General features: G+C 49.9%; 8 protein-coding genes across 8 annotated transcripts; 6 read left to right on the top strand and 2 right to left on the bottom strand.

The window, feature by feature from the left end:
• Positions 1-164: 164 nt before the first annotated feature.
• On the bottom strand, positions 165-3,489 carry N7525_000082 (rRNA-processing protein UTP21; the record flags this gene model as incomplete). The annotated part of the gene is made up of 5 exons (XM_002560031.1): positions 165-776; positions 831-1,469; positions 1,537-1,788; positions 1,846-3,324; positions 3,385-3,489. The coding sequence occupies 5 exons, from the start codon at positions 3,487-3,489 to the stop codon at positions 165-167; spliced, it is 3,087 nt and encodes a 1,028-aa protein (XP_002560077.1).
• An 821-nt stretch (positions 3,490-4,310) lies between these two features.
• N7525_000081 (inositol polyphosphate kinase VIP1) lies at positions 4,311-8,291 on the top strand (the record flags this gene model as incomplete). The annotated part of the gene is made up of 3 exons (XM_002560030.2): positions 4,311-6,738; positions 6,792-8,127; positions 8,183-8,291. The coding sequence occupies 3 exons, from the start codon at positions 4,311-4,313 to the stop codon at positions 8,289-8,291; spliced, it is 3,873 nt and encodes a 1,290-aa protein (XP_002560076.2).
• Positions 8,292-8,782: 491 nt separating this feature from the next.
• On the top strand, positions 8,783-10,111 carry N7525_000080 (diacylglycerol/lipid kinase family protein; the record flags this gene model as incomplete). The annotated part of the gene is made up of 1 exon (XM_002560029.1): positions 8,783-10,111. The coding sequence occupies one exon, from the start codon at positions 8,783-8,785 to the stop codon at positions 10,109-10,111; it is 1,329 nt and encodes a 442-aa protein (XP_002560075.1).
• Positions 10,112-10,411: 300 nt separating this feature from the next.
• Positions 10,412-12,803, top strand: N7525_000079 (lipase ROG1 family protein; the record flags this gene model as incomplete). The annotated part of the gene is made up of 3 exons (XM_002560028.2): positions 10,412-10,599; positions 10,670-11,551; positions 11,615-12,803. The coding sequence occupies 3 exons, from the start codon at positions 10,412-10,414 to the stop codon at positions 12,801-12,803; spliced, it is 2,259 nt and encodes a 752-aa protein (XP_002560074.2).
• A 73-nt stretch (positions 12,804-12,876) lies between these two features.
• On the top strand, positions 12,877-13,707 carry N7525_000078 (uncharacterized protein; the record flags this gene model as incomplete). Its single annotated transcript, XM_061211465.1, has 1 exon — positions 12,877-13,707. The coding sequence occupies one exon, from the start codon at positions 12,877-12,879 to the stop codon at positions 13,705-13,707; it is 831 nt and encodes a 276-aa protein (XP_061070691.1).
• A 149-nt stretch (positions 13,708-13,856) lies between these two features.
• On the bottom strand, positions 13,857-14,840 carry N7525_000077 (inositol monophosphatase family protein; the record flags this gene model as incomplete). Its single annotated transcript, XM_002560027.1, has 3 exons — positions 13,857-14,535; positions 14,591-14,672; positions 14,723-14,840. 3 exons carry the CDS (start codon positions 14,838-14,840, stop codon positions 13,857-13,859), a joined length of 879 nt encoding a protein of 292 aa, XP_002560073.1.
• Positions 14,841-15,267: 427 nt separating this feature from the next.
• N7525_000076 (protein HGH1) lies at positions 15,268-16,569 on the top strand (the record flags this gene model as incomplete). Its single annotated transcript, XM_002560026.1, has 5 exons — positions 15,268-15,288; positions 15,341-15,386; positions 15,437-15,540; positions 15,593-15,706; positions 15,772-16,569. The coding sequence occupies 5 exons, from the start codon at positions 15,268-15,270 to the stop codon at positions 16,567-16,569; spliced, it is 1,083 nt and encodes a 360-aa protein (XP_002560072.1).
• A 506-nt stretch (positions 16,570-17,075) lies between these two features.
• Positions 17,076-20,155, top strand: N7525_000075 (uncharacterized protein; the record flags this gene model as incomplete). Its single annotated transcript, XM_061211464.1, has 7 exons — positions 17,076-17,527; positions 17,719-17,992; positions 18,038-18,397; positions 18,444-18,597; positions 18,656-19,160; positions 19,213-20,044; positions 20,093-20,155. 7 exons carry the CDS (start codon positions 17,076-17,078, stop codon positions 20,153-20,155), a joined length of 2,640 nt encoding a protein of 879 aa, XP_061070690.1.
• Positions 20,156-20,476: the final 321 nt, after the last annotated feature.

Here is a 20,476-nt window from a genome sequence, read left to right as displayed (position 1 = left end):
ATAGATAGGATCAGGATCAGCACAAGTTGGGAAAATTCCTACAGAATCACCAGATTTATAGAATAAAACGCATATATATATTCAACATAACAAGCATCCCTAGATAAGAGAGAAAACGAAAGGCACTGACGCCCCGTGATATTTATTCAGTAGTCCAATTCAAATTACCGAGCAGATCGCAAGAATCCGACCACTCCGCGACAGTAGCCCACCAGCTCAGCCAGGCGCTTTCCCTCCCGCTGTTGCTCAGCGGACCAAGTTGCCAGAGCCTCTTGCAATAGGCAATACTGAGGCTCATCTTGAGTAGAGCTGAGCCTCACAGTGTCGGCATGGATTTTCAAAAAGACCGCCATCCAAGCATTGACAAGCTCAAAGTCTCTCTTTGACTTCAGGCGAGCAGTCAGGGCAATAACGAAATCGGACAACTCAGAGTGTCCATCACGTACGCGAGGATCAAGTGAACGAATTTCGAGATCTGCCTTGGCCGGAGATAAGGTCTTGAGATGGTCGATGAATGAGTTAAAGTCACCGGAATCATGGCCGGACGCCAACGATCGAGTGAAGATAGATTGAGGAGCACTGGGGTTGCCACCATTTTGCAGCTTGGCAATCCGTAATCTTTCGGCTTCGGCGATTTTGGCCACCGATCCGGCATCAGTATCCTCAGAGCCGGGGATTTCCTTGGCGGCCTCGGGCCCACTGGAACCGAGGAGAGAAGGAAGGAAGAACGGAGCCTTCTCGGGTGCCTTGGGAGCTTCCTTGGGACGATTGCGTTCCTGTTGTTGAACCGTTAGCTAGGGACTTGCACTTGGATAGGGATAGAAACATACGCGAATAGTGTCAAGGTGAAGCAATGACTGCCATCTGCTCTTGGGGACAAGACTCAGAGTCATCATATCGTGTTGTAGTTGTTCCGTCGCCAGTACTGGGCCCTCTTCCTCATCTTGCTCGGTAGTATCCGCAAAGGCAGCTTCAATAAGACCAGCACCGCCTTCTCCTGACGTTGCCGGGAGCCCAACGTTCTCAATAACATTCTCGTCAAGATTCTTGGTTGTCACGGGCATGAAAAGGCTGCGGTTGCTCCAAAGGCTGATGCCAATGCTACCGGCGTGTGCGGTGGCAAGGAATTCACCGGTTGAAGACATGGCCAGAGCGACACACGTGCTTGAGACCCGGAAGATGTCAATCAAATGCCCGGTGGGCATGTCCCATACGCGTACTACCGAGTCCATGGAGGCAGCAACAATCCATCGTCCATCATTTGAGAAGATGAAATCGTTGACCTGACCCACACATCCCCAGAATTCACGAACGAGCTTTCTGGTCTCGAGGTCAATCACACGGATCGAGAGGTCATCACAACTGAAGGCGACTAATTCGCTCGCCTTGCTATAACGAAGTCCAGTAATGGCAGCCATGGGGTGCCAGTCTAGCTCATCAAGGAATTTCCCAGAGAGGAGATCCCAAAACTATATTCCAGCAAAGGTCAATTTATAAATCTCTAGTAAAAGGACGGAATGGCGGGACGGGGCGTACCTTGACTTTGCCATCCAGACCACAGCTCACAACGGTACGGTTCAAGCTGTCAATCATCAAGCCAGTCACAGCTTTGGTGTGTTTAGACGCCGCAGCGACCGAAGCCTGGGCATTGGATTTGGTGGTACGGCCAGCTGGGGCGCGAGCTGGGAAACTTTGTCTGTGCAAACCTGACTGCATATTGAACATGTCGATAGAACCTCCAGCTGATCCAATGACAGCGAAAGTACCACATTGCGAAACCGTCACACTCTGTCAAGAATGTTAGCAAAAGAGAAAATTGTTTGATTATATTTAGAACTTGCGCACCTTGACTTCTGTTCCATCACTGGTTGCAAATGCCCACCGGCCTGCTTTCTTTTTGCCCCAGAACCAAGTACGTGCGAATTTGTCTCCGCGATGACCAGTAACCACACTTTCCCAGCCGGTTGCATTGGAAGCATCGGCGTTTGTAACCTTCGGGTTCGACCAGATCGGACCAGAAGCGGTGACTCCCATTCCGCCATCACGGTTGAGGCTGCAGGCAATGCATGTGACTTCAGGAGCTTTGAGATCCTCTGAACTTGAAATGTTCGATGGCCCTCCCTTCTTAGCCTTGCGTTCCAAGCTACCTTGCGAGACCTCGGTATGCTGGCTGTCTTTGCGCAGACTAAGCCCCCAGAGACTGCAATCCTTGCTTGCGCTAAGAAGCCACTTGCCGCCAGACTCGGAACCATCCGAAGATGTCGGCAGAAAATCGAGAGCGCTGATAGCAGCAGAATGTCCGTTTCTTCTATGAAGAGGTCTGGGAATGGGCGAGAACGGCGTTTCGTCGAAGATCCAAGTCTTCAAAGAATTGTCGTCGCCCGATGACACGAGTACCGGTTGTCCATCCAAGAACTCAACACGATTAGCGCCCATGGGCTTTTCACCACTTGAAACTCGATGGGCCCCGCGAAGAATGCCCGCAATACGACCTCCATTGTTCAAGTCCCAAAGCGTGATATCGCCGCTACCACTTGACGCTGTGGCCATAACACCTGAGCTGCGACCATCGTGACCAGCACCTAGTCCGTCGCCGCGGAAACTGATGGATGTTACCGGGAGACCCCGGGATGATGCGTTCTTGAGAGATAAAACCAGTTGACCCGAGCTCACGTTCTGAATAGCCAAAGCACCGCCCTTATAGGCAATGGCGACAAGTGATAGAGCAGGCGTGGGTTGAATCGCAGTTACAGCCCCAGCATCTGACGACAACGAAGGCAACGTGTGAAGAAGCTTTCCGCTGCGAAGGTTCCAGATATCGACCGCTCCGTCCGATCGGCCCACAAATATCTTGTTCAGGTAAGTCGGCATATTGCACATTACCCCGGTGTAGATCTTCTCTCCACGAGCCGATTGTGGCCGCAGACTGGCATAGTGCTCGTATGTGTCCGTTTTCCAAACCTCGAGGCCACCGGTCCAGCAACCAACCACCCATGAACCAAACACCACCAAGCGCTCAATGGGTCCATTTAGATCTGCAGGGCCCTCAAGGACAGCAACTCTTTTGCCGCGCTTGAAAACCCAGACACCTCCGGGGGACTGTGACCGGAGATGGCCCCAAGCTGCGAATACCTTATCCTGCCACGCACATGTTGCCGTAATGATCTCCGGTGTTTGCGGTCGACTCAGGAAGATGAGGTTCAAACCTCGGCGCAAATCATAAGTCTGCAGCGAATGGCCCACGGAGGTTGTGATTTGAAACGTCGATTTACCTAGGCGCACCGATGTAAAAGGAACGGGCGTTGGCGACACCAATCCTAGCGTCTTTATAGCGACAAGTCAGATTAGAGAAAACAAGCGATCCAGATGTGTGTCTCAACTTACACGGAAAGGAGCAAAGATTTTGGAACCACGTGTTCCAGCCTTAACTTGCGATACTCGTTTCTGCCTCTTCGCAAGAGGCAGATCGAAATTATCGGCCGAAGGCATGCTGATATTGAGGGACACACTGACGACAATGGATATGTCAGAGGGTTCAAAGTAATCAGAATAAACCCCTTAACCTTCCAGACGATAATTTTGTTCTGACGTGAACACCAAGTCAGTCACGAAATGTATCTAAGTAGTCCAAGTCGTCTCACTAGCTTTGTCTTCTTTTTTTTTCCCGATGTTTTTTTTTCTGCCCCGCCTAGTCATGCAGGCCTCAGACCGCCTTCGAGCGGATGATGTACGGTTCACTCGGGTACAGAATACCTTCAGATGATGGGATTATGAAGAATATCTCTTGGAAATAGTATGACTTGACATGAATTTTGAGTTCTCGTTTATCTTCCATATATTCTTCCCTCTAAAATCAATTCGCCGACGGCCTTATCGGAGACTGCTTGGTCTTATCAAGACGCTATCAAATAGTGGCATGATGTATTGGAGACTTTAGCAAAAAGTATCTGGGTAGATGGGGCAATTGTACTTTTGAATCTAGTATGCCGTACACTATAGGAATACGAGGAAGCCCAATGAATCGAATACGCAATTTAGCATAATTTCCAAGCCCTTCAATCTGATCATGAGCGAAAGGTACAAACTTGAACCAGCGAAAAGGCCGTTCTTTCTCTCCGCCTATGCAAATGCGGTAACCCCCATCATATATTTGGTAATACAACCTTGGAATCCCAAGAGCTTCCAGGTTCCTCTTGATTGTCGAAGAATTTCTGTTTCCCCATATCGCCCATTCCCATTGATCAAATTTAGCTTGATGCGATCAGAATTGATTTTAAAACACGATACTGTCCAGACAATTGACCCCTCATATGGATAATGCCGCTGAGCGCAGCAACGGCTCTTCCGCCGATGCTGGACCCTTGAGACCTGCTCAACCGAACCTCTCGTCGTCTTTAGCCGATATGGACTCCGATTACAACGACCAGACGCCCACAGGCCCCGTTACCGAACCTACAGCAGTGTCAACTAAGCCTACGTCACACTCAAAGTCGACTCAAAGCCAACCAGGAAAAGCCGATTCGGGATTTGATCATCGCTCCCTCAGTCGGACGGGACAATCTTCACGCTCTTTAAGCCACGCAGCTAGAAGATTCAGTGGAAGCACGGCGGCCAGTACTGCTGCAAGCTCTATCAGTGAGGTGGAATCCTGCTCCCTAAGGCCATGGAGGATCGGAGTCTGTGCCTTGGATGTGAAAGCACGCAGCAAACCAAGCCAGAATATCTTGACTCGACTCCAATCCAAAGGCGAATTCGAGGTGATCGTTTTTGGAGACAAGGTTATTCTCGACGAAGCAGTCGAAAATTGGCCGGTGTGTGACTTCTTGGTCGCTTTCTTTTCCGATGGATTTCCCCTGGACAAAGCCATTGCGTATGCTAAACTTCGCAAACCGCTCTGTGTTAATGATCTGCCTATGCAAAAGGTCTTGTGGGATAGGCGGCTCTGTCTGAGAATTCTGGATCACATGGGTGTTCCCACTCCGAAGCGACTGGAGGTCAACCGCGACGGCGGTCCAATTCTAGAATCTGCTGAACTAGGCCAGCATATCTATCGCCTGACTGGCGTGAAGCTCGAAGGCCCAGAGAGCGGAATTGGTGGCGGTGCTCCTCAGACCAAGAATGTCTCAATGTCCGAGGATGGCGAGGCCTTGATTGTTGACGGCAAAGTGTTCAAAAAGCCCTTTGTTGAAAAGCCTGTCAATGGCGAGGACCACAACATTCACATCTACTTCCCCAACGATCAACAGTACGGCGGCGGTGGAAGAAGACTTTTCCGAAAGGTCGGCAACAAAAGCTCAGAATATGACCCCAATCTCACTGTTCCAAGGTCCGTCACCGAGAAGGACGCAAGTTATCTGTACGAGCAGTTCCTCAGGGTTGATAACGCGGAAGATGTCAAAGCCTACACCGTGGGGCCAGACTTTTGTCACGCAGAGACGCGCAAATCCCCCGTGGTCGACGGTCTCGTGCGGCGCAATACCCACGGGAAGGAAATACGATACATCACGAAACTTGGCAAGGAGGAGGCAATAATCGCATCGAAGATCTCGAATGGATTTGGTCAAAGAATTTGTGGCTTTGACATGCTCCGCGTGGGAGACAAAAGTTATGTCATTGACGTCAACGGCTGGAGCTTCGTCAAGGACAACAACGATTATTACGATAAGTGTGCCAACATTCTCAGGGATATTTTCCTGGAAGAAAGGCGCAGATGCGAGGGGATATCGGAATCGTCCGAGCCTCCTTCACCAGATATAGGCTCATCCAGAAGGAGCACGGCAGGATCCCATCGCCAAACGCTGAAGACATTACTGAAGTCTCCTAGCACTTCCAGGCTGTACGGTCCAAGCCCGAAACCTACTGATGCTTCAGAGTCATGTACTCCACCACTGGCGTCATCTGGGGTAGAGAGTACTGATGTTAGCGCTGCTATCAGCAAGTTGAATTCCCGGGAAGCCCACTCCACTAGTCGTGGATATAGTCCCTCGAACACGAAATCTCCAGCTCTTTCGGTACAGCACGCCAATGATGAAGCCCTTCCCCCTCTTCCTGCTTCCAAACACTCCTGGAAGCTGAAGGGCATGGTGGCGGTGATTCGACACGCAGATCGTACCCCGAAGCAAAAGTTTAAGTTCACATTCCATAGCCAACCTTTTGTGGATTTGTTGAAAGGGCACCAGAACGAGGTGGTGATTAAGGGGGAAGCTGCATTGTCCAGTGTTTCTGATGCCGTCAAGATTGCTATGGAGAAGGGTCTCGAAGACATAGAGAAGCTCAAGTTGCTCCGGACATCTTTAGAGAAGAAGGGCGGTTGGCCTGGTACCAAAGTTCAGATCAAGCCAATGTTCCGCAAACGAAAGCCAGAAGAAATGGGAGAACAGGGCCCACTGCAAGCTTCCACTCCATTGTCCGAGGGCAAGCCCTTTGACGAGCCCCCTGCACCTGTGCCCAACGAGGGTGGAGGACTCACGCCAGAGACCGAGGACTTGCGCAGATCACAGACACGAAGCGATTCTATCTCAGGTGCGACTTTTTCTCGGTTCTCCGCCGCCGAGAATGACTTGATCCTGGACAAACTACAGCTTGTGATCAAGTGGGGCGGCGAGCCAACACATGCCGCGCGTTATCAATCACAGGATCTTGGAGTGAACATGCGTGATGATCTGAAGCTGATGAACAGGGAGGCGTTGAATAACGTTCGCGTATTTACCAGCTCAGAACGTAGAGTGAGCACCAGTGGTGAGTTTAATTTCCTCCTCGAGACCTTCATCAAGCTAATAATATTCTTATAGCGCAAATATGGGCGTGCTCATTTTTGGACCAGAAGGATATCCCTGAAGACTTGATACAAGTTCGGAAAGATTTGCTTGACGACTCAAATGCCGCCAAGGATGTCATGGATAAAGTCAAGAAAAAGCTGAAATTGCTTTTGCGGGAAGGGTCTGCGCCCTCACAATTTGCTTGGCCCAAGGACAAAAATATTCCAGAACCTTCGGTTGTCCTTGCTAGAGTAGTTGAACTGATGAAGTTCCACCGGAGTGTCATGCGACAAAACTTTGAGAAACTCGACAGCGCACCGTACATCTTCCCGACCTCATCCAATGAGCCTGAAACCCCGAGCCAACCAACATCCGTGGACGGATTGGATCCCCCTGGCATATCCGACATACAGGGCCGTTGGTGCGCGGGTGAAGATCCTCGACTCTTTAAGGAACGGTGGGAAAAGCTCTTTGCAGAGTTTTGTGACACCGAGAAGGTCGACCCAAGCAAGCTTTCCGAGTTATACGACAGTATGAAGTTCGATGCACTCCACAATAGGCAATTTTTGGAATGGGTTTTCATGCCACAGGACAGTCCCCGTGACTCTGATGAAGATCAGAAATGCAAGAACGCAGCTAAGGCAGACGCGAGCGCGGAGGGGAAACCTGGCCAGGAATCCGGGAGCGACAAATCCGAAGAGCGTACCGAAAGCCAGACGTTTGCTCATCGCTTTGGGTTGAAGAAGCGCATCTTTGCTTCCGAGTCGCTGCCGCACCTTCGGGCATTAGATGATTCATACGATCATTATTTCAAACTCTTCCCTGGCTCCCAATCCTCCAAGTGCAAGGTGGATGAGCGGCTTTCGCAGCTCCGGGAACTGTACAAGCTGGCCAAGGTTTTGTTCGACTACGTGACGCCCCAGGAATATGGTATCACCGACAGCGAGAAACTCGAGATTGGCCTCCTAACATCTCTTCCCCTTCTTCAAGAGATTGTTCGAGATCTAGAAGAGGTGCAGGCTTCGCCGGATGCCAAATCTTTCTTCTACTTTACCAAGGAATCTCATATCTACACCCTCTTGAACTGCATCTTGGAAGGTGGAATTCAAACCAAGATCGCCAGGAGTGCCATCCCAGAACTTGATTATCTCTCTCAGATTTGCTTTGAGCTGTACGAAGCTCGGGACAGTGAATCGGACTCCTACTCCTACTCCATCCGCATCTCAGTCAGTCCTGGTTGTCACGCATTCGACCCGCTTGACGTGCAACTTGATTCCAGGCACTCCATTGGTTGCACCCCACGCCGAAGCCTAACAGCCCATCAGGATTGGAAGGAGGTGATCGAAACGTTGAAGGCGAAATTCAATACGTAAGTTGCCTGCTCTCTTAACTTTTCTGGACTCTTTACTGATCCCCGCATGCAGTGTGGAACTACCCAAGACCTTCATCGCGGTAAACCTCAGTGACAAGCATAGCCATCATGATGGGAATTCACCATCGCCTCCACGTGGTCTTTCCCCATCTCAGGACTAAGATCGGTATCCCAGGGACATTGTATTCGTGATGATTTTTTTTTTACTTTATTTTGTGACATATTTGGATCGAGTTGCTTTCTTATGTACCACACTGCCTTGTCGAGGCTGTATCATGTATCTAGTAGAACAATGTACCTAGCAAGACGAATATTAGCAATCTCGAATTGGATACGTCTGACATCTACACTTGCATATTCATGCATCATTCAGGTATTGCATACCAGGCTAGTCCTTCCAGTCCTAGTCCATATAGATCGAGGCAAGAGTACAAGAATCCAACCATCTATTTTCTCTCTCGGATCAATGATCTATGTGTACATTATATGTTAATCGATGACCAAGTGATATTATAATATCTTGATAGCTAGAAACTCTGTCGTCTTTTTACCCAAGTAGTACGACATAAGTGGAAGTCCGGGTAAGCCGTAAACCCCGCCCTGTCAGTTGTTGGTTTTTTCCCCCTCACCTACATGCTCAGAGATACCAGAGATGTCTGAATCTTTGGTCGTCAAAATAGTGGACAACACCCTGAAATACACATCTCACGCAGGGATTGAGTTTTTGGTTGACTTCGACGACATTCTCTGCGTGTTGTCCAACCATGTACCCACGTATAGTGTGCTGTTCTTCCAGAAAACCGAACCAGATGGCCCCAATTCTGAGAACTTTTCTTTGAAAAAGATAGATATCGAGTCCCTCCCTGCAGCACTATCTCCGTTTGTGATCAATATCCCCAGCCACCTTCGGCATGAAGATGAACCACCTGTCATCCAAGTTGTGGTATCTAGTGGATCAGGAACAGGGAGGGCCAAGACAATCTTTCAAGATGTTGTACGGCCTCTACTTACATACATTGGGTTAGAGAATTACGAGCTCTACGAAACACAGTCGGCGCAAACTATCAGCGAGCTCACGCGATCGAAATTCTTGGAGCGGGCTCATAATGGCGTCCCTCAGACCATCATCCTTCTTTCTGGTGACGGGGGCCTCATCGACATGCTCGAGGGCTTCTACAAATCCAAGACGGCAATTGGTGTATCTCCCAATATTGCGTTGATTCCTTGTGGGACAGGGAATGCCATGGCAAATTCTATTGGATTGCGATCTGGTCCGGTGCCAGGTCTTTCAACACTACTTCGAGGCAGTCTATCTTCTATACCGGTCTTTGCTGCCAAATTCTCACCTGGCAGCCGGCTGGTCATTGATGAAGGTCGTCAGCGAGCCGATATCGACACCGATGTTCACCACACAATATACGGGGCCGTTGTTGCGAGCTGGGGGCTCCATGCTGCATTGGTTGCAGACAGTGATACATTCGAATACCGCAAATTTGGAGTCGATCGTTTTAAGATGGCTGCAAATGAGCTACTTCATCCTTCGGACGGCACTCCGCCTCACCAATTCAAAGGCAAAATCACATTAACCACCTCGGATGGCCCGGGCGAGGCCCGTTCCACAGAGGCCGTAGGTGGACTTGAGCACATGTATGCGCTTGCTGCACTCGTTCCACGACTTGAGAAGGAGTTCTTGATTTCCCCAGACTCAGTGCCGCTCGATGGACATATGAGGTTCATCCGCTTCGGCCCCATGTCGGCGGAAGACGCGATGCACCTGATGACACTAGCCTATCAGGGCGGTCGACATGTGATGGAAGATACGGTCACCTATGCTGACGTTGAGCAAGTTCGAATCGATTTTGGAGAAGACGAGGAGAGGTGGCGACGCATTTGTATTGATGGGAAGATCGTCGCTGTCGAAAGAAACGGTTGGGTGGAGATTTGTAAACAACCTAGCCGTTTGTTGAACTTGATCCATTAGGTAGAGATTCACTAGATTGCGATCGAAATATATATTAGATTAGAACTGAAGAGTACATCGATATATTGTTTCAAATGTTATAAGTAAGGGCCAGTCCATGGAGTTGTTGATCCCGTAAAGGGAATGAAATCATGTGCTTTCCGTCATCCCCGAGATTGGACCCCCGTAGACCACCACACTCCACCCATGCCAGCATACGGCATGCGCTAGCAAATGATATTGTTGTCTCGCTAGTCTCTTATCTAGCGCTCTAGCGCCTTGGAATTTGCTTGATTATAATGGAACAGCCCGTTCGATTCGATGCTGATCACTGCGCGTACCTATTCAGCCTCCCAGACCCCAGACCAAGGCGCAGCACAACCCTGCCATAAAAGGTCGCGATTTCGTACCTTTTCCGGCTGGCAAACAAATCCGGTGGATACAAAGGAAGTGACCGACATGTTGTTAATCCATCAAGTTGGTAGCGTTCGCGTTGGGGAAGTCGTTAGGTGAGTCTAGTCCGAACCGCCTTGCAAGTCTCAAGTCCTTCTGGATCGCTGACAGTAAATCGTCCATCAGATACACTATTACATACACTCCAGCAGCCGACCCGATCTTGCCCATTCCTTCGAATATTTACGTGAGAGTGAAGAACACATCTGCCATCCCATTGCGCGCCGCATACCTTCATGGTCCGTACACGCTATACGCCGCTTGCTATCCCTCGCATTTTGATCCCAATACCAAGTATGAGCGACAGGATCTGGAGGGGACACCGCAGTTTGAACCCTATCTTAAAGCCGGAGGTGGTTGGGACGCCGTGATCAAGGTGCCGGCCAATCTCCTGGAAGCCCACGACTTTGGCTCTCCTGGTCAAGGCGGACCGGCAAGTGGACAGAGCGTTAGCTGGATTGTTGAGATACAATCCCAGGTGATATTCTCAAGTAGCGCAGCGGTGCATTTTGAGCTGTTGGTGGGCCGAGATGAAAAGTCGCTGGCTCATTTCTCGGGCGGTGCTTGGGGTAGCGGAAATGGTTCCCCGGGGCCTCCGGCGAAGTTACAAGATCATTGGGTGCCTGAAACTAGAGGTAGCCGGGTACTTGCATCGAAAGGCGTGTACTCAAAAGCAATCGCTCTCCATGTCGACGATACAACTAGTCTATGGAGCAGTCCGCCATTCCCTTCGGCCAAGCTGGGTTCCAAAAGCGCTGACCGGGAGAGTCAGGACTCCCAAGCGTTCTGTGAAAATCCAGCGCCGGAGGACTCTACTCGAGCTCCGATGAAGAGCGCCAAGAAGAAGGTTCATCTCGTGTTACTGACACACGGGTTGCACAGCAACCTCGGTGCAGACATGCTCTATTTGAAGGAGAGCATTGATGCAGCCATGAGAAAGTCCAAAAAGGAAGACAGTCATGCTAGAGCTCCCCATGTCAACCCTGTGGATCAGGAAGACCCAACAAGGTATGAACACCCTTTCTGAGTGCCTAGGCATCCGAAATTTCCGATTCCTGATTTTGTCGGCAGTAATTCCAGTCATGTTAAGCAGGAGCGAAATAGCCAGTGTGAAGATAACCCCGATGATGACGATGAAGAGCAAGTTATTGTCAGAGGGTTCTCTGGAAATGCTGTTCGGACTGAACGTGGGATTCAATATCTGGGCAAACGGCTGGCCAAATATGTCCTGCTTCTCACATATCCCGATCAACCCTACTTCCCTCTGAAGGGCTCAAAGTCGAACCCATTTTCTCGGCCTTTCGGTGCTCCCAAGGAGCGAGCTCAACCTTTTTCTCATTCGGCTGAATCAACCCCTCAAGAGAATGCCCAAGAATTTCAAAGTGAAGACCATGCTTACCAGGTTACGAGCATTAGTTTCGTTGGTCATTCTCTTGGAGGGCTGATTCAGACATATGCAATCGCGTATATCCAAAAGCACTCGCCCCAGTTCTTTGAGCAAATCAGGCCTGTTAACTTTATTGCTCTTGCAACCCCTTTTCTTGGTCTCAGCAATGAGAACCCAATGTATGTCCGATTTGCATTGGATTTAGGTCTAGTTGGTCGTACCGGCCAGGATCTCGGGCTGAGTTGGACGGCACCGAAAGTTCGAAGTGGCTGGGGGGCCATTATTGCCGGAAGAGGAGAGTCTGCAAAAGATCCCGGCCATTCGGATCCTGGCTCCAAGCCACTTCTACGGATTCTTCCCTGTGGTCCTGCCCACGAGGTTCTTAAGAAATTCCATCATCGTACAGTCTACTCGAACGTGGTGAATGATGGGATAGTCCCACTACGGACGTCTTCTCTTTTGTTCCTAGACTGGAAAGGTTTGGATCGGGTTGAAAAGGCGAGAAGGGACAATGGACTTGTTGGAACTATGGCCGAATGGGGGTGGGCAGAGTTGACAGGCGCCAACTCGAAATCCCCCCGACTCGCTCGCCCCGATGGAGAATCGCCTTTGAGTCTTTCGACAATGGAGGCCGATCATCGGAATGCGTATTCGACGACTCATGTCACCGCAAGTCCCAAAGGCGACATCTTGGATGAGCATACGACCTCTCCGACGCCGGGACAGTTTCTAGCACCGCCTAGTCGCGTGTCCAACCGGAGAATCCCAGAGGAGGGCGCCGTGAAGGAAAATGTCTCGGGCAGTGCGCCTTCCAGTCCCCTGGACGGCTTCTTTTCGCTATTTCGCCTAAATCAGGGGAAGAACCCCCCCTAATAGCAAGAATGCTAAGATTTATAAACGTAGCCAGACTCTTAGGACTTTTGAGACTGGCGATGGCGATGGCACAATGCCCATTCCTCATGGGCCGTCATCGCATGAGCACGAAGGAGTGCACACGCCCCCGAAGACAACATTTTTCGAGTCTGCGGGAGACTTGTTGATGCCTCCTTTACCACCCGCGGATTTCATTTTGGACCCTGCCGCGCGACCCCGGACAATCTTCCACGACCGCATCTACCACCCAGGGGATATACCACCCCCTCTACCGACAAAGCGACGCACAGTAGCATTTGGTTCGTTACAGGGCAAGCAATCGAAGCCGGCGCCTACTCAGGATCTACCTGCTAGCATCGCGGACAGCGAAAGTGGCCTCAAGGTCGAGGAAAAGATTGCGCGAGCCTATCACCGTGATCTGACTTGGCGTAAAGTTCTTGTTCGACTTGAGCCCGATGCCCACAACAACATTATTGTGCGGCGCATGTTCACTAATGCCTACGGATGGCCTGTTGTGAAACACTTGGTCGATACACATTTCGGCCAAACGTCTACTGCAGAAATGGACGATTCTCTGAAGCAAAATGTGGAGTTGGCCAAGTCTCCAGATGTTGGTCCGACTAGTTCTGGCGATGAGGTTGAAGGGCAGTCCCAATCTGTCGATCAAAATTCCGTAAGAAATACGGACGATTTGCCAAATGTATCCGATCTTCATCTGTCGGAAGACGTACCTTCTGGTCCGAGTGACACCTTACCGGCCGAAGACGAATCACACATGAGCACCAACGACAGAAGTCTTGTATCGAGGCAGGATTCCGCCCGGTGGACTGATCGCGAAGTTGTCGAGGATGACAGCGAGTCCGGCTTCGAAGTGGAAACCAACGCTGGTTTCCGTCACATATAATAGTGCCATCCTGGTTTTCATTGTACATACGGTTCCCTTAGACATATACCCTGTAATTATGCGAATGTTATATTTGTTATATTGAGATTGGGGTTTCTTCTCCCCCATATCGTATTCACCTAATCCGAGAGGATTTGCTGGGCAGGTAATCAATACTTCAATTCACCTTGGACATGGCTCCAGAACTCCTCCACCATCTCCTTTTGTCCAGATCCACCTGGAGAACCTCGAACAGCAAGATACTTCCGCCCATCGAGACGAGCCTCCCAGACTCCCGGGTTGCCGTCTACCATAATGCCCCCGGCTTCAGAGAGGATAACCCACCCGGCGCAGACATCCCAGGACCAGCATCCACCCTCCCAGTACAGATCCAGGGTGCCATCAGCCACAGCACATAAATTCAACGCGGCCGAGCCTAAACTCCGCATCGAGCGCACCATAGCCCCACCGTTTTCCTTAGATTTGCCCAGCTTCTCATATGTCCGAACCTTAGTGTCCCAATTGTTCCCGCTGCGATCCGCACCCCATTCAATAGCAATAAGAGCATTAGCTAGTCCCGACAGGGGCTCGACGTTGTCGCCCTTAAGGGGCAAGCGAGTTTCACGATTGAGGAACGCGCCTTGGCCTCGAATAGCGGAGTAAAGGGTTTTGGTGGAGGGGTTATACACCACACCCACGGCAGGTATGCGTCCAACAGCAAACCCGAGAGAAACACAGGCAAATGGGAAGCCATGCACGAAGTTCACTGTTCCATCGATAGGGTCTACGATGAAGGTAGGGGCATCGGTCAAAGGACGTGCTGGGTCGTAGGTTTCCTCGCCGTGGAATCTGAGGGAATACACGTCAGGGCCATGCTAGCAGGCACGAAAGAGGAAACACATACTCGTAGTTTGGGTATTTCTCCCTCAGTGAGGTCGAGATCATGTTTTCGACAGCACGGTCATATTCCGTGACGAGATCGGCACCTACTGGGATCAGCTTTTTCCCTTCTTTTGCTGCTTGTATGGATACGGACTATTCATTTTGGATCCTGTGCCACTGGTTTCAGGGAGCGCATTGTTGATGATGTCCCCGGCTTTGAAGGCCAATGAGACTAGGAAGTCATGGATTTCATTGAGGTTTGGGTTCTCCATGGTGTAATTGAGATACTGAGATACTGAAATACTGAGATGGTAGAATTGAGTCCTACCTAGGTGTATAGCTAGTTTGAAGGTCGAAGACGGAGGAGACGATCTTCGGGAACGCTAGAGGCGGGGCAATTCCGACCTCTTTTGAAGGAAGATCGTAACGTCGACGTGTAAATTGTATAAATATAGATTAATCAAATGTATTATCTACTGCTAAATAACCACCTGTATTATTCTTAGGATTGTCTATACCTACATGTAGCAAGATGTGTCTTACAAATCACACAAGATCCCTTGGGGTTTTATCTCCACGTTTCCAGTGACGTCGAACCCCCCCACTTCCGCGGAAGAAAAATCTTTTGGGAATTCGATAATTTTGGAATTGACGATAACACACACTCAGCCCTTTTTGGCTTGTTGATTATACTCCAATATGCCGTCCGAACTCGAGGAGGTGCGTAATTTCGGCCTATGATATGGATTATCTCGCTCACATCTTTCTATAGCTGGTGGAATTCCTGCACCATGGCAACACCCAAATCAGACAAATCGGTACGGCAACTGCTCTCTCAGACAGGAATATATGACCTAACAGCTCGTAGCTTGCGAAAACCTCGTCGGCTTCTCCACGGCCCAGCCTGATCTGTTCAAGCGCCATCAACTCCTACCCGTCCGCGATTTGAAGCTTCTAGCCCGTGATTACATTGTGCGTTATCTGCCATCATGGGGGGCAACTCTCGACTGATATCTTTGTACAGCCAATTGCGAAGAATGCATTGACTATGCTGGTCAACTTGTCTGGCGATGAAGAGGTGTTGAAGCTTCTCGCCGAGGATGACAAGTTTATTGAAACCTTGCTTGCGAAATTGACAGTGAGTCATCTCGGATGCCATACCATACCTTTGGATAGTAATGGGACTAATGTATTTGATCTCAGAATCCCAAGGAGCCCAACGCCGATGAAGTGGCCATGCTTCTGGCCAATCTCGTCAAGTCCGAAACCCTACACAAACTGTTATCCCTCAAGCGCAAAGCCCCCGAATCCGTATCTACCTCCGAAAATGCGATCGATCAGCTGATGGACTGTTTCGTGAAGGGCGCCGAGGGCGCTCTTAACAAGCACGCCAATTATGATTATCTATCATACGTTTTTGCGGACCTGTCGCAGACCGAAAAGGGCAGAGCCTATTTCACCCAACGCCAGGAGTACGATGATGTGGTCCCCATCACCAAGCTGACGGTCTTCACGGAGCACCGAAGCGATATCCGGAGGAAGGGCGTTGCATCCACAATCAAGAACGTGGCTTTTGAAGTGGACTCGCACCCAATGCTCTTTGACGAGGACGGGGTCAACCTTTTGCCTTACCTGTTGCTCCCGCTTGCAGGTCCAGAGGAGCTGTCAGAAGAGGATACGGCGGATATGCTGCCAGATCTCCAACTGCTGCCGCCCGATAAGCAACGGGACAGCGACACCAGTATCATCACCACCCACCTGGAAACCTTGCTTCTCTTGACCACAACCCGGGACGGCCGTGATAAGATGCGAGCGGTCAAGGTTTACCCTTTGATCCGCGAAACTCATCTGCATGTTGAGGATGAGAATGTGACAGAAGCATGCGACCGGTTAGTGCAGGTTCTGATGCGAGACGAGGAAGGTGAAGGCGAAGGGGAGCCCGAACAACCTCAAATCGAGGCGCCTCAGAACGAGGATGAAAAGGTTGTAGAACTGTTTTAGCGATTAGATACCAAATCAATTGTACATATGGAAATGAACAACTATACAACACTGTATATTATTCCCTTTGAAAATATTGAAACTTCCGAGGTTGTATATTGGACCTTGTATTCCTCGTATGTAGTATGTAACCTGGAAAGGGAAGATAAATCTGCCGATGTCGGTGGGGCAGCCCACTACGACTTTAGTCCTCCACTAGCTCCGTGATTCCGCCTCTTCTGATTCCTCAATGCCCAGATCGATCTCGAGCTAATGCACGACCTAGTCTGAAATACTGAAAGTATTTAATCATCCCCCCCACCATCACGTCGGCCAATATTCCACTGCAGACGCGGAAGCTGTCTTGCCCCTCGGCCCCGAGGCGCAAGTGGCTTCCCGCTGAATCGGATCAAAGTGATTCTAATTTCGATGATTGCCCGAGCGACGATGGAAACTACCCCGAAATTGACAATCTACCACCCGACGTGAACCCCGACACAGGGATTGTTCAGCGCTTTCGGGCCTTCATGTCGCGCACCCCTCTTCTTCGCTCGTCGCCCGTCCCCGGGGCTCCCTCTTACGGAGCATTGCAAAGTCCAGACGACTCGGAAGAGGATATCTCCATCTCGCATGGTCAGAATGTCCGTGGGGGTTTACAACGAGCGAGCCTCGAAAATGGCGGTGGGAGCTCTTCCAACGTGCGAGGATCTACTCCGAGACGATCACATTCCTCTGCCAGGCGACGAAACAGCTTGTACGCAGAGAGGCACAATCGTCGGCCTTCATCCGCCGCGTCCGATATAGGAATGGGTCCTGATTCTAAATACTCATTTGCCACTGGATTGGCTGTGCCGGGAAACCCGGTGATGCAGGAGACACCGGCGTCTTCACCATATATGACAAGTGACGATGAAAATGTCCTCGAGATTGATGATGATGATTCAAAATCCTCGGTTGAGGATCCTCCAGACAATTCGCCGTATGCCCAAGTACGAGCTTCAGTTCCGGCCACGGATGATATCTCTCTTTCTATTAACAGTAGGCTATCTTCCTAATGCTTTTTCCTGCTTATATCTAACGTCTTTTAGCACCTCGGATGTGGATTCTTTCATTGTTATTCTCTTTGACGGGTTCAGCCGCCAATCTTTTCTTTTCCTTGCGCTATCCCAGTGTTGCCATTACCCCAATCATTGCCCTTGTTCTAGTCCATCCACTGGGAAAGTTTTGGGATGTGCTTTTGAAACAAACAGATGACCCTCTCGAGATTTTCGAGAACGGATCCCTTCACCACCGCGAATTTCTCTCCGGTGAGATCGATGCCCCTCCTGTTCCATTGGCGTCCCGTGTCAGACTTTGGCTTGGCCAGGGCCGTTGGAACGAAAAGGAGCATGCTTGCGTCTACATTAGCAGCAATGTTTCTTTTGGATTTGCTTTCGCGACTGATGTTAGTACACCAACGAAGTATTCATGACGAAGCTGACCAGGACAGGTTATTGTCGAGCAACATAAATTTTACAACCAGGATGTTCCGATTATATACCAGCTGCTGCTCATCATATCCACCCAGGTTTTGGGATACGCATTCGCGGGTCTAACTCGACGATTCCTCGTGCGGCCATCGGCTATGATCTGGCCGGGAACTCTGATGTCCACTGCAATGTTCTCTACAATGCACAAGTCTGTCAACAAGAAGGCAAATGGTTGGAGCATCTCCCGATATAAATTCTTCGTTGTCGTGTGGGCAGGGGCATTTGTCTGGTATTTTGTTCCGGGGCTGTTGATGCCTGCTCTAAGTTATTTTAATGTGATCACTTGGTTGGCACCCAAAAATGTGGTGATTTCGAACTTGGTAAGACACTCAGGCCCTTTTCTGCTACTTTGACTGACTCTCCTAGTTTGGTGTTGCCTCTGGTCTCGGGATGTTCCCCTTGACGTTCGATTGGGCCCAGATTGCCTATATTGGCTCCCCATTACTCACGCCTTGGTGGGCCGCAGCTAATATCGTGACGGGACTGGTGGTTGTCATCTGGGTAGCCGCCCCGATACTCTGTAAGGCCCCACCCATCTTATCTTGTTAACTCTGCTAAACTCTGCTGACCAAACGAAGATTATAAAAATGTTCTTTTCTCTGCATATATGCCCATAGTTTCAACGGCAGTGTTCGACAATACCGGACGGCCATACAACGTGAGCCGAATCCTGACCGCAGATTTTTTGTTCGATGAAAAGGCCTATCAAGATTACTCCCCAGTTTATCTCCCAATCACCTATGTGCTATCCTACGGCGTTCAGTTTGCCGCTTTGGCATCCCTGGTCACTCACACCGTTTGCTGGTATGGGAAGGACATCTGGCATCAGACTAGAAAGGCTTTTGAGGAAAGACGAGATGTGCCAGGCATGGAGACGTACCAGCCGCTTCGTGCAAGCAATGATACGACTCGACAGAGTTTTGAATTCCCAAGGACCAGCTCACATGAACCGAGCCAGGAGATTCCATTGGGAGGGGAGGATGTTCACTGTCGCTTGATGAGGCGCTACAAGGACGCTCCTCTCACGTGGTATCTTCTCGTGTTCATCTCTATGCTCGCCATTGCCATATTCACGGTGGAATAGTACGTTTCCCCCTCTCTTTAACCTATTATAGCAGCTGACCCAAGCCTACAGTTATCCAACACACCTACCTTGGTATGGGCTACTTTTGGCCCTTGGTATTACTTGTGTGTTTTTCATCCCAGTTGGCATCATCATGGCCGTCACCAATCAACATAGCAGCCTCTATCTGATCTGCCAACTCCTTTGCGGTATTGTATTTCCGGGAAGGCCTGTAGCGAACATGATTTTTGTGACGTACTCATATATCAGTTCTGCACAAGGGATCAAGTTTTCTTCGGACCTCAAGCTCGGCCATTACATGAAGATCCCACCACGGATTCTGTTTGGCGTCCAGATGATGGCGACGTTGGTCTCAAGTCTGACCCAAATTGGTGTTCTGAACTGGATGTTCACTTTCGTCCCGGGACTTTGCACCCCGGAGGCCATCAATGGTTTCAATTGTCCCATTGCTCGAGTCCATTTCAACGGCAGCATTCTCTGGGGAGTCGTTGGCCCACAGCGCTTCTTTGGCCCAGGAGGGCTATATCGTCCGCTTGTCTGGGCCTTTTTGTTGGGAGCCGTGGCCCCTCTCGGAGCGTGGCTTCTGGGGAGACACAGGAAGAAGAGCTTCTGGCGTATGGTCAACTTCCCTATCTTGTTTGGCAGTCTGAGCTGGATACCGCCTGCAACCGGGCTTAACTTTTCCATCTGGGCCCTTGTATGCTTTGTCTTCAACTATGTGATCCGGCGAAGGAGGACGGCCTGGTGGGAAAAGTACGCAATGACCTTGTCAGCCGCATTGGATTCTGGGTTGGCATTTGCAGTGGTTGTTGTCTTCTTTGCCTTCATTTACCCAGGCTTGGTTGATGGTTTCAAATGGTGGGGTACAGAGATCTATAAACAGGTAAGTCCTCGATATTCTGGTTGTTTGATGTCTGCTAACTGTGTCAAGGGCTGTGATTGGGTTGCTTGTCCGTACAAGCCACTAGAACCGGGTCAACGATTCGGTCAGTAAATTTTGCATTAATTGAATAAACGGAAATTCCAGTGAAATAATACGAAACTGTGTAAATATGCTACATGGGTACCTAGTTAAAGAAAAGCAAGAATAGTCGGCTGCTTGTACTGCCTGTCGTTGACGACTTGAGACTTAGACAGTATATGTAGTTGGCTCAAGGGTATCGTATAAAAGAGACATTACGGGTTGGATCAAGTACAATGCGCCTGTCAATCGTTGATTTCTTTGTTTCCTTTCCGGTTCTATCTTGCTCAATTGCGATTGAAGGTTACTGAGGTATGCCCTGTACCTAGGTAGAACATAGAGGTGATCTTTAAG

This window comes from Penicillium rubens (genome assembly GCF_028828025.1).
Source record: "Penicillium rubens strain IBT 27055 chromosome Unknown utg000001l_segment0_segment0, whole genome shotgun sequence".
NCBI lineage: Eukaryota > Fungi > Ascomycota > Eurotiomycetes > Eurotiales > Aspergillaceae > Penicillium > Penicillium rubens.
This window is presented reverse-complemented; position numbering and strand designations above follow the sequence as displayed.